This window comes from Protobothrops mucrosquamatus, unplaced genomic scaffold (assembly GCF_001527695.2).
Source record: "Protobothrops mucrosquamatus isolate PMUCROS unplaced genomic scaffold, P.Mucros_1.0 scaffold5, whole genome shotgun sequence".
Classification (NCBI taxonomy): Eukaryota; Metazoa; Chordata; class Lepidosauria; order Squamata; family Viperidae; genus Protobothrops; species Protobothrops mucrosquamatus.
The window spans coordinates 4712098-4723705 of record NW_015386392.1 but is presented as its reverse complement, the minus strand read 5'-3'; the positions used below and the strand labels follow the sequence as shown (position 1 = coordinate 4723705).

At 40.9% G+C, this 11608-nt stretch overlaps 1 protein-coding gene across 1 annotated transcript; it reads left to right on the top strand.

Moving 5' to 3' along the window:
* Nucleotides 1-4477: 4477 nt before the first annotated feature.
* On the top strand, nucleotides 4478-9536 carry LOC107303300 (solute carrier family 22 member 13-like). Its single transcript, XM_015832518.1, has 10 exons — nucleotides 4478-4849; nucleotides 5019-5122; nucleotides 5734-5888; nucleotides 6267-6435; nucleotides 6774-6894; nucleotides 7388-7482; nucleotides 7603-7817; nucleotides 8347-8455; nucleotides 8775-8990; nucleotides 9440-9536. The coding sequence occupies exons 1-10, from the start codon at nucleotides 4478-4480 to the stop codon at nucleotides 9534-9536; spliced, it is 1653 nt and encodes a 550-aa protein (XP_015688004.1).
* The last annotated feature ends 2072 nt before the right edge of the window (nucleotides 9537-11608 follow it).

The following is an 11608-nucleotide window of genomic DNA, read 5'->3' as shown; positions in this document are numbered from 1 at the left end:
GGCACGGGGTGATTTTACCTTTAAAAATCTACACTCAGTGAAACCAAATATGCAATTAGCAGTTGCAAAGGTCTTTTTTTTTTTTTTTTAGGGAAATTGCAGGTGAGGACCTCCCATTCTGAAATGGGACCAAGAGTTTTCATTTTGCTGATTCTTCTCAGATGTTCCCAATCCAAATTATCACCTTCCCACATAAGCATTTTGCTTTCTTTCTCCCAATCTTTGGCTTTTCTTTTCTTTTTTTTAAAGGAAAAGTTTGTTCCTGTTCTTGAGTTGTTGTTCTTCAGGTCAGCCACACCCAAATCTCTGGAATTTCTTTGATTCTCCTTTGTCTGCATGTCACCAATAACAAAAAAAACACCAAAACACTTATTACCACATAAAGCTTCCTTTGGGGAAAAAAAAATCATTTCTTTAAAAAGAAAAATGTACGGTGAATGCCAGCAAAGATGAAACTAAGAAATGCAGATTTTTAAGGAGGAGGGAGATCTTAGGGCAGACATAACAAAACAATATAGAAAAATGGGTTTGGTTGTCTATCCTTCCACGCGAAGGGGGCAACCCCCATAAAACACCCCATGAGAAGTTGAACATGATCAGTAGCTGTCATTTAAAACAGCAGATGGACGAGAATAAGCTGGGGGTGGGTGATTTTGAATGGGACAATTTTGGTGGAATATGGGACCAAGAGAGAGAAAACTTTAGATATTTTGATTGAGAAGGTCAAGATGGACCCTCCCTAGAAGTTCTCAGAGCATATCTTTACTGATGCAAGCAATTGCTTTAGTGTGACAAGATTGCTTCTATGGGTGAAGAACAATAAAGGAAATTGCTCAGAAGTAACTCTGTATGTCTTTCTTGGTTTTTTTTGGGGGGGTGACAATAATAAAAATAGAAGTATATGGCTGTGTGGATGGTCATCTGTGAATTAATAGCCAGTAGGACATCTATAATGTAAGATGAATCTTGAAGGACATCGTTGCCAACATAAGGACAATTCATAATCTGAGGAGCCACAGAGAGGTGGTGGTCTGTGTGGTCTGGATAGACCTTATTTTTTATCCAGTTGTCCCCATGTACATATTATTGTCACAGCTTTTGACTGTGACTGTGCATCCACCACGATGAGGCTTCCAAGAACTTGTCAACCAGTTACTGGATCAGGAGATGAATTAGATTCGGTTGAGATCAATATTTGGGCTGGGGTCCTTTAGAGTCATTGTCCATCCTTCCATAAATGGTATTGAATGTCCCACAATTACTTTCTGAATTGATCCCAACGAGAAGGACTGGTAGTATGATGAAAAGTCCTTTTAAATTGCACCCCAGCTTGTTTAGAAGAACATCAAAAGCTTGATGTTGAGAAGTCCAACAGAATCACTCAGATCTAGTTTGGTTTAGTGGTGAAAGCTCCCAGCCAACTTTTATGCCTAAGGTAGAACTGGAACTCACAGTCTCCTGGTTTTTAGGCCAGCACCTTAACCACTGCACCAAACTCCCTCTCATTTCATGTCACTTCTTCAGCAGATCGTGTGCTGATATAACAAGGTGAAGCCCTAAAGGTGAGGTCCTGCCAAGAATCTCTCAGCATCCTTGGGTTGTACAAATGGAGCAATATTCAGTGTATCTGGCAAGAAGGACTCCAAGTTACACCAGCTAATTATAATATTCATGTTGGCATGTGATGTGATGCAAGCAATTTCATCTACAAAGCATCATACATACTGATCGCAATAAATGATTTGAATGGTCTCTATTTTTCTTCACATGGACCGTTGTGTGAAAAAGCTTAGCTAGATGCTTTGCTACTATCTGAAACATTGTTTTGGCATTCAAATGGGATCCGAATTGTATCCCAAATAATTTCCCGGCTAATTATGATGACCAGTTGACAAAGTGAGAGGGCTTTTGGTGACACTGCAGTCTTTTGGTTGTCTAACCTGGCCTAGGAAGCAGAAGAATGAAGTCACGCTCCTAAGATGCCTTCAAAAGCACAACTATTTTGACCAAAATGGCCTGTTTTTCTCACGTGCATGAGATGCAGATCTAAGATAGCTTCCATTAATGTCCCAGCTCCAGATATACAGGCTGTCCTCAACTTACAACACCTCATTTAGTGACCGTTCAAAGTTACAACGGCACTGAAAAAAGTGACATGGCCATTTTTCACACTTACAACCCTTTGCAGCATCCCCCATGGTCAATATTCAGACGCTTGGCAACTGGCTCACATTTATGACGGTTGCTCTGTCTTAAGGTCACGTGATCCTCTTTTGCGACCTTCTGAAAAGCAAAGTCAACGGGGGAAAGTCAGATTCACTTAACAACAGTGTTGCTAATTTAACCACTGCAGCGTTTCACTTAACAACTGTGGCAAGAAAGGTCATAAAATGGGGCAAAACTCTCTTAACAAATGTCTCACTTAGCAACATGAATTTTGGGCTCAGTTGTGGTCATAAGTCAAGGACTACCTGTATTAGGCCATTTCTATATGGATTTCTTTTAGGACTGAGGAACAAAATGGAATCCTGGTTTTGGAAAACATCTTCCTTCAGGGTTTCTCCTGTTTGTTTATTGGGCTTTTCTATTTCTCTGAAGTAATTAGCAGCAAACCTTTTTAGACAATACAACCCATGCATTGTTTTAATTAGCAGTGGAACATCTTAAATGGCTCAAGGGCAGACTTAATTCAGGCTGTGTTGTCTTCTTACTCCATTTCTGCTGCCACTGTTTTGGTAAAGTTGCTGGCTACTTCTCAGAAGTATTCTGTTCTACGCATTTCCCCCCTCCCCTCCTGTTGTTTTCATTACGGGATCAGGAGAGAACGAACTAACAGTGATAAGACATTTGAGTGGGAAAGGCTCATCTCTATGCTAATGCAACATGTGTGTGTTTTGCAAAAGGGGTGTGTCTGCGCACACAGGTGTTTGATATAACTGTGAAACAGAGGCAGCTAATTATTTCTTAAAAGCTATAAAAGTGCTGGGAGGGGCGTTTTTCCCTTCACTTTTTGGGCGCTTGGTGAATCTCTTCCAGCGGTGAGCAGGTACTAACTTTGCAATAATAGGAAAAAAAAACTTTTCTAGTTTGTGCTGCGAGTTTCTTAGAGAGCTATGCCGGCCTCTTCATGATATTTCTTTGAGAAAATAATTTCAAGGTGATTTCATGAATTGACCTCCATGTTTCTTTGCCTTTATTTAGCAACTTTAGTTCTCATTTTTACAAATATCTCATGTTTTCTTGGTTTCGCATTTCTGCAGATAAAGCAAAATTAGTTTCTTTTTTTTAAAGCCTATTTTAACAAACTGTTTGTATTTTTCTTGCTCTCCATTTCTCCAAATAGGTTTTAAAATGCTGCCTAATATACTGTCTTTGCAACAATTTTCTGTGATTAATTTTACATGTTACTTTAAAGAATATTTGTATTACTTTTGCACATTTTTGATATCTTTATCAACTGAAATGCAAAATTTGGATTATTTCACATTCTGAGGAATGTTTTTACTCACTCATTTGTTCTATAATACCAAATGAGATGCATTCCGGTACAAATAAAACGGGTTCGTTTTTACTGTATATCTGCTGGAGTCCGTTTGTTTTTCAGTGACCTTTCCTGATAGTTTAAGGAGATACGGGGCTTTCTTAAATTATTTAAATTAAGTTAATCTTAATTTGCTACCCAGGTTAAACCCCTTTTGTGTAGGTATTTTATCAAACATGCAATTTACATGCCTAATACGAAGCCCACTTGTTTTATAGCTTGCTCTTGTTCACTGCTTTGATTTGAAGCGGTTTAAATTGCAAGCCGCTCTTAGCGTAGCAGCTAAAGCGGCATTTCTCAACCGTGGCAACTTTTAAGATGAGTGGGCTTCAACTCCCCGTAGTTGCGTCTAATTTAAAGAGTTTATTCAAACAAGCTAAAGCGGCGTCTCACAACTTCGGCGACTTTAAATGACTTTAAAATTCCACAGCGGAGGAATTTAAGCCCCTCTCATCTCAAAGCGGCCGAGGTCGGGGGTGGGTGGGGGGGAAGCGAAACGCCGCTTTAGCTCTGCGCTATGAGTTGCGCGCGTAATTTAAAGTCGCCTATTCAGACAACAAGCTAAAGTAGCGCGTCTCAACTTCGGCAACTTTTAAGATGAGTGGATTTCAGTGCCCACAATTCCGCAGCTGTGGAATTTGAAGTCCAGTCGCTTTAAAGTTGCCGAGGTTGAAAAACGCGGCTTTTGCGGCTATGCTAAAAACTGCCTGCGATTTTAAAATGCTTACTCAGACAACCAGCCAAAGCCGCGTTTCTCAATTGTAAGGAGAGCGGATTTAGAATTTCGCAGCTATGGAACTGAAGTCCACGCATTTTTCTGCCTTGCTTCCTTGCTCTCTCTTTCTCTTACTTTATTATTATTATTGCTGATTTTGTTTATATTTTAATTTCAGAAACTCGGTTTAACAACGGTTTAATCCGGCATTGGAATTTACAATGTCAGGATTTGGGGAAGTCTTGAAGATGATTGGCGAATATGGGGCGTTTCAGAAATGTTTGGTGGTGCTGCTTTGCATCCCAAGTTTCTTGACCCCCTTTCACATGTTCGGCCAAATCTTCATTAGCATCGATGTTCCTCACCACTGCAACACCAGCTGGATCCGAGCGATTAGCCCCAACTTAACCGTTCAACAGGTGTTAAATTTAACAATCCCTAAGAAAGTGGATGGTTCTCTGGAGGAATGTTCTAGATTCACTCCAGTAGATTCGGACATTGAATCGATCATAAAATACGGGCTCAATTCCACCCAGGGTTGTGAACAAGGATGGGTGTATCCGACAATGAGCGTGCCAACTCTGGTTACCGAGGTATGTGCATCACTGCATTCCTTTTAAACGATTCTAATCGTGAGAATTGCCCCATCCTTTTCAAAGCAATTGATGGAATTGGGGCAGCTTTCCTGTTATCCTAGAGAATGCTGGCTGGGGAATTCTGGAAGTTAAATAAAAGTGTAATTTTTTTCTTTTTCTGCTTTAGTTTGATCTGGTCTGCGACCAAAGGGACTTAAACGACATCTCCCAATCCATTTTCATGGGCGGACTTCTGGCTGGATCGCTGATCTTCGGCTCACTGAGTGACAGGTAAGGTGACACATTTCACACAGCAGCTTCTGCCCCCTGGAGGTTGAAGCAGTCTGTGCAGGCAAGGTGTCAAAAAGAGGTCCACAGAGACTCCAACTCAAAAGTTAACTTCTGTGCCGGCAATCCATGCCCTGCCTCTTTTTACACGTGTTTTACTTCTGGATTATCTGTTCCCCAACCTAATTCTTCAGGTTTTTCAAAAGTACATCCATTACTTCTTTAATGAGTCCATTCTGCTTTGTTCCTGGCTTGCTTCCTTCTCTTTCCTTCAGTTTTTCCAGCATTGTGGATGTCTCCAGAGACTTGGGTCTTTCATGGAATGTGTCGCAAATCTGATCATCAAGATGGTGGTAATCACATCCATGGGGTCAAAGCCCTACCTGTGTGCATGTTGGAGATAGTGCTCTAATCCCATGGTTATGCTTGCTATCTTCACTTCATTTGACCGTCTTCTTGAAGGCTCTCCAGCCCAGCTTTGTTTGCTGTACAAACCCAGCTTACTTTTCTCAAGGGAAAACAGCCCATGGATTTTTCTTTTTAAAAAAGTGTTGTTGTTGTTGTTTTTTCATTCTGAGCATTACAACTGACCCTTCTTGCATTGTTTTCTCCAGGTTTGGCAGCCGGATGTCCATCCTAATTACCCTGTTCATAATGGGATTCTTTGGGACTGCAGTAAGTTTGGCCGCGCATTTCTACGTCTACATTGCCCTGAGATTCGTCGTAGGAGCAGCCCTGGCTGGGATCAGCATCAGCATTGCAACCTTGAGTAAGTCCTAGAAGCCCAAATGTCAACTTCTAAAAAGATCACACCCTTTGCCTTTCAAACCAATGTACTGTAATTTTTGAGGTTCCAGGAAGTTCTCTGTATATTTCTTATCTCAAGACTTGGAGAAATTGTGCCACTGGCTTCCCTTGTCTGCATTTCAAGATGTGGGGATCTCTGGGGTGCCACAAAGGGGGTTCAGAGGGTCCAGAAGACACTGGGTCAAAATGTAGAGGTGCTCAGTGGCAGATTTTGATTGCAGACTGTAAAATGAGACCTTTATTCAATGTTCAGGGTTGGGAAAGGATTTCTGAATGGAAAATGCAGTGGGTGGACAAGTTTCTTTGTGAAGAGACTTTTGAGTTTTCCATTTTCCTTTAGGTTCGGAATGGGTGGGTCCATCTTACCGTCCACAGGCGCTGATCATCATTCATTGTGCCAATGCGCTGGGTCAAATGGCTCTAGCTGGCGTGGCCTACTTTGTCCATGACTGGCGACTGTATCAAATAACGACCTCAGCTCCTGCATTTCTCATCTTTTTCTACGCTTGGTAAGTCTCTTGCATTTCTGCTGGAAGGAATTTGCATCTTCAGCTTTTTGTGGGCATCCAAAATCTGTTCCTGGGATTTGAACTTACGTTTTTGATTCAGGTCAGTTTGATTTTTGCTAATATACTTGATTGTTCTCAACTTTGGCGATTTAAAAGATCTGGACTTCAACTCTCAGCCAGCATGTGGAGTTGAAGTCCAGGCTTCTTAAAATTTCTGAGGTTAAGAAACACTGGCCTACAAGAAAGTGCTATTTGAATTCAGTTGCTATTTGAATTCAGTTCATTCACACACACACAATTCTGTTTCCACTTCTGATGTATGTTTTTATCTGTTGCAGGGTCCTTCCAAGCTCTGCTCGATGGCTGATAACCAAAAAGAAAATGGAAGAAGCCAAAGATATCCTCCTAAGAGCTGCTGCCATCAACAACCAAACCTTTTCTGTGGATATCGTGGATCAGGTACCAAATGCATAGTTGTTTTAACGCTCCTTTAGAGGAACATTTTAGAAAAGAACACTTTAAAAAGGAGATCAAAATTGGCTTTATTACTCTTTTCCAATGCTATAACTTCTAGTTTTTTTCCCCTTCCTGTGGTTCTTAACTTCTTTTTCCTCCCTGAAGGGATATCTTGGACAAAATGTCTGGCTTTTACCTTCTCTGCTTCTTTTTAAAGTTATGGCTAAAACCTCTGCCCAGCTTTACAAAACAAGGCTCAAAAACTGCTTTTTTAATCCAAAAAGTACACAGGTATTCCTTGACACACTGCCATCCATGCAGTGACTGTTCAAAGTTACAACAGCACTGAAAAAAGTGACTTACTACTTGCACTTAGGACTGCCACAGCGTCCTAACCAAAATTTAGGAGCTTAGCAGCCAATATATATTTTACAGGATAGTAACCATGAAATTTGACTACTGTAATGTTTTGTCTTCCATTTTGTGCTCATTTCAGTTGGCTCCAGAAAAGAAGATGTCACATAAATACATCCTAGACCTTTTCAAGAAATCGTATCTGAGGAACATGACTTTGATCATGGCTTGGGTGTGGTAAGTCTTCTTTAAAAGGCATTTAAAAAAAAAATCACAAAGCAGATGTATTTTCAATGTAAAGTATGGGAAGCTGATGCAACTTCTCAGAAGCATCTCAACTTCTCGTTCTACCCTCAGGTTTGTGGATAGTCTGGTGTATTACGAACTGAGTCTTCACGTTGGGGATTTTGGCTTGAACATCTACTTGACCCAACTCATCTTTGGAGCTGTGGAAATCCCATCTCGCATCTTCTCCATTTTTCTGCTCGAATCGATCGGGAGGAAGAAGTGCCAGTCCACTTGGCTCATCCTGGGAGGAATCATGTGTGTGATCATCTGTGTGATCCCCAAAGGTACGTTAGATATTTGGGAACCAAAATAGCAAGATGATCTTGGCAGCTCAAAAGATTGCAGTGACCTGATTTATGTGCCATAAAAGTTGTTTTTAACCCTTGGCAATCACACAGTTAAGATTTTTCTCCACAAAGATCTGTCTCCAACCTGGTCCTTCAGGTGTTGCAAAGATTTCCCATTAACCACTGTAACTTTTTCTCTTTCCTTCCATCTTTTTCAGCATTAGAGCCTTTTTCTCAGAGAAAAATGAGACGTGCAGGCATTGACCCCAACTCTTAATTTATGTTTTCCAATTTTGTATTTTCTCCTTGGTGGCATCTCATTAGTGACTGAGCCTTTCTGATTAGGGCAGGAATTCAATAAGTGACTAAAACCTTTTTCCTGAAAAGGGTCATAGAAACCAACCTAAACCCACTCATGGATTTGTGTAAAGCTAGGCCCCAGTTTTGAAGCTCTCAAATGTTCTGTAACACCTCAAGTTAGATCTTCTGTGCTCTTTCTCACCTCACTCTGTTTTTCTCTCTCCAGAATTCCGTATTATTGTGACTGTGCTAGCCGTGATTGGAAAGTCTGCTATGGCTGCTTCCTTTTCAACCACTTATCTGTTTTCTGCTGAGATATTTCCCACAGTTGTGAGGTAAAGATATTACTTATGTGTTTATATTGTTTATTTACTTACTTGATTTATAAAGGCACCTCAATCAAGCACTGTGACTCTGGACAGCACAAACAACAAAACAAGAAGTGTGCCCTCCCCATTATTAAAATAAATGCAATATATAATTTGTTTGCAGTGTTTTTCAAACTTGGCAACTTTAAGATGTATAGACTTCAGCTTCCAGGATTGCCAGAAGAGAAGACATCCACATTATTTGCTTCTCATTTCTTTTAATCTGAAGACTATTTACCGGTAAGGTTGAGTGACTCAATTTGTTTTATTCTATTTCTTCCACCAGACAATTCGCCCTTGGCTTGTGCTCCACGTCTGCTCGTGTCGCGGGCATCCTTGCGCCATTACTTGGCATGTTGGCCAGATACCACCTTGCTATTCCTATGTTCATCTGTGGAAGCTCAACACTGGTTGCAGGAATCCTATGCTGTTTCCTTCCTGAAACACGCAACAGAGATCTTCAGGATACTACACCTGAGCCCGAAGCCGCGCCAGCTCAGAAGTGAGTTTATTAAATGTATTTATTTCTCACATTTATATGACTGCCAAAGTCACAAATCTCTGGGTGTCTTACCACATTAGTTAGTGTGGGTAGAAAAAACCCTTGGAGAACAGAAGGGATACAGAGAGAAAGATGATTCTGCAGATTCTCAATCTTCCACGTCATGGTTGTCCCAGAGATGCTTTTTCAAAAGGCAACTGGACTTTCAGCTCTGTTATTCTGTGAAGCTTCTGGGGTAAGAAGTGAAATATTTTCAAAGAAGGACAAAGAAAGCCCAGTTGCCTTTTGAAAAAGCATCTTTGGGACAGAGAGAAAGAGAAAGAAGCATCCAAGTGAAGAGTCCAACTTTCCTTATTCCAAGTCTTTCTGTTGCTGTGTTTGTCAATCGTAGCTCCTTGAAGATGGGTGGACTTCAACTCCCTGTTTCAATGTATTTCTTTTCCTTTGAGGATCCAAGAGATTCACCTCCACATTGGCTGTGAGCTGGAAACCATAACTGAAGAAGAAATCACTGAGGAAGGACCTGTCAAGAAGACCTATGTGTAGAACCAAGAAGCTTATTCTGTACTTTGCAAGCCATAACTTGGTTTGCTGATCATCTATGTATGCAATTTTGTATCTAAGGTTATCCAGAATAATTGCTGAGTATTCTAATCATAGTGTAACATTGACATGTCTTCACATTGTGGTATTGTTTTATATTTGGGGTGCACATATCCTTGGACTGGTGGGCAACAACTGCCCTACCAGGTACAGCATGATTAAATGCTGCCTTTGATTTCTTTGAATCTGCATATCAATAAAACTGCATGACAAAAATCCGCTGTTGTCTAGTGTTTTTCTTTTAAATTTTCTCTTCTATTTACTGAAACATTGGGTGGTTACCTGCTGGTTCCTTGGGTTTGGGAACTCAGTGGGGGCCAGAATAATTTTATATTTGGTTTCAAGAAATCCTGAAACAATCAGGAGACATCCTGGAACATGATTGGCTGACAGGATTATACATATCTTTGTGTGAATGTGGTTCAGGGGCACACATGGACACAGAGATGGCCCTCAATATTAGGACATTCTGTTAGTGATTGTTCAAAGACACAATGGTGCTGGGAAAAGTGACTTACTGGCACTTAGGATGTCTATGGAGATTCTCAATCTTCCAGGTCATAGAATATAGAATAAAAGAGTTGGAAGGGACCTCAGAGGTCTTCTAGTCCAACCCCCTGCTCCAGCACAAGAGCCTATACCATTTCAGTCAAACAGATGTCCAATCTCTTTTTAAAAACCTCCTGTGACGGAGGGACCCAAAACTGATGAAGTTATTCCAAAGGTGCTTTTCAAATGTCATACTTTTCAAACTTCAAACCATGGTTTCCAAACCTCAAACCAGGAAGTTTGGAAAGATGCTTCCCAAACTTCTTGATTTGAGGCTTGAAAACCAAACATTCTTTCCAAACTTCATGGTTGTCCCAAAACGTGTTTTTCAAAAGGTAACTGGGCTTTCTTGATTTTCCCTTGAAAACATTTTGTTTCTCATCCAAGAAACTTCAGAGAATGGCAGAGCTGGAAGGGACCTTGGAGGTCATCTAGTCCAACCCCCTGCTCAGGCAGGAAACCCAATACCAATCCAGACAAATGGCCATCCAGTCTCTTCTTAAAAACCTCCAGTGTTGCAGCCCCCACAAGTTTCTTCCGCCTGAGTTTGCAAGGAAGGAAAACAAAGTGGTCCAGTTGTCTTTTGAAAAGCACTTTTGGCATTTAGGACTATGGCAACTTCCTTGCAGGCACATTATTTTGCTTTGGGTGCCTGGCAACTGGCATTTGTGAGAGGTTTATGACAGATGCAGCATCTGGGGCTCCATGTGATTGCCACTGCAGCCTTCCCAGGGGGATTCTGCCATGCAGGGTCAGTGTAAAAAAACCAGATTTACTTAACCAGGTTAAAAAAAAAAAGTCTTAAATCAGGCACAGTCACATGGTTGACTCACCTAATGACAGCATTGCTTAGTGACAGAGGTTTTGGTCCCAATGATAGTCACATGTCAAGGACTATTTGTACATATACATTAAGGGAAGAAAACTTTAAGCCAACTTTGCTGACAACTTTTAGGTGAGGGGAAGACATGGATGCAAAGTTCTCAATGAACCATGTAGTCTTGTACAGGGAGTCCTTGACTTACGACCACAATCCAGCCCAACATTTCTACTGCTAAATGAGACATTTGTTAAGTGAACTTTGTCCCATTTTACGACCTTTCTTGACACATTAAGTCTGCGGCTGTTAAGTTAGTAACAGGGTTGTTAAATGAATCCGGCTTCCCCCATTGACTTTGCTTGTCAGAAAGGGATCACATGACCCCAGGATACGGCAATTGTCATAAATATGAGCCAGTGCCAAGTATCTGAATTTTGATCACATGATCACGGGGATGCTGCAGCGGTCATAAGTATGAAAATTGGTCATAAGTCCTTTTTTTAGTGTTGTTGTAACTTTGAATGGTCACTAAATGAACCGTTATAATAATAATAATAATAAAGTTGGAAGGGACCTTGGAGGTCATCTAGCCCAACCCCCTGCTCAGGTAGGAAACCCTATACCATTTCAGACACATGGCTGTCCA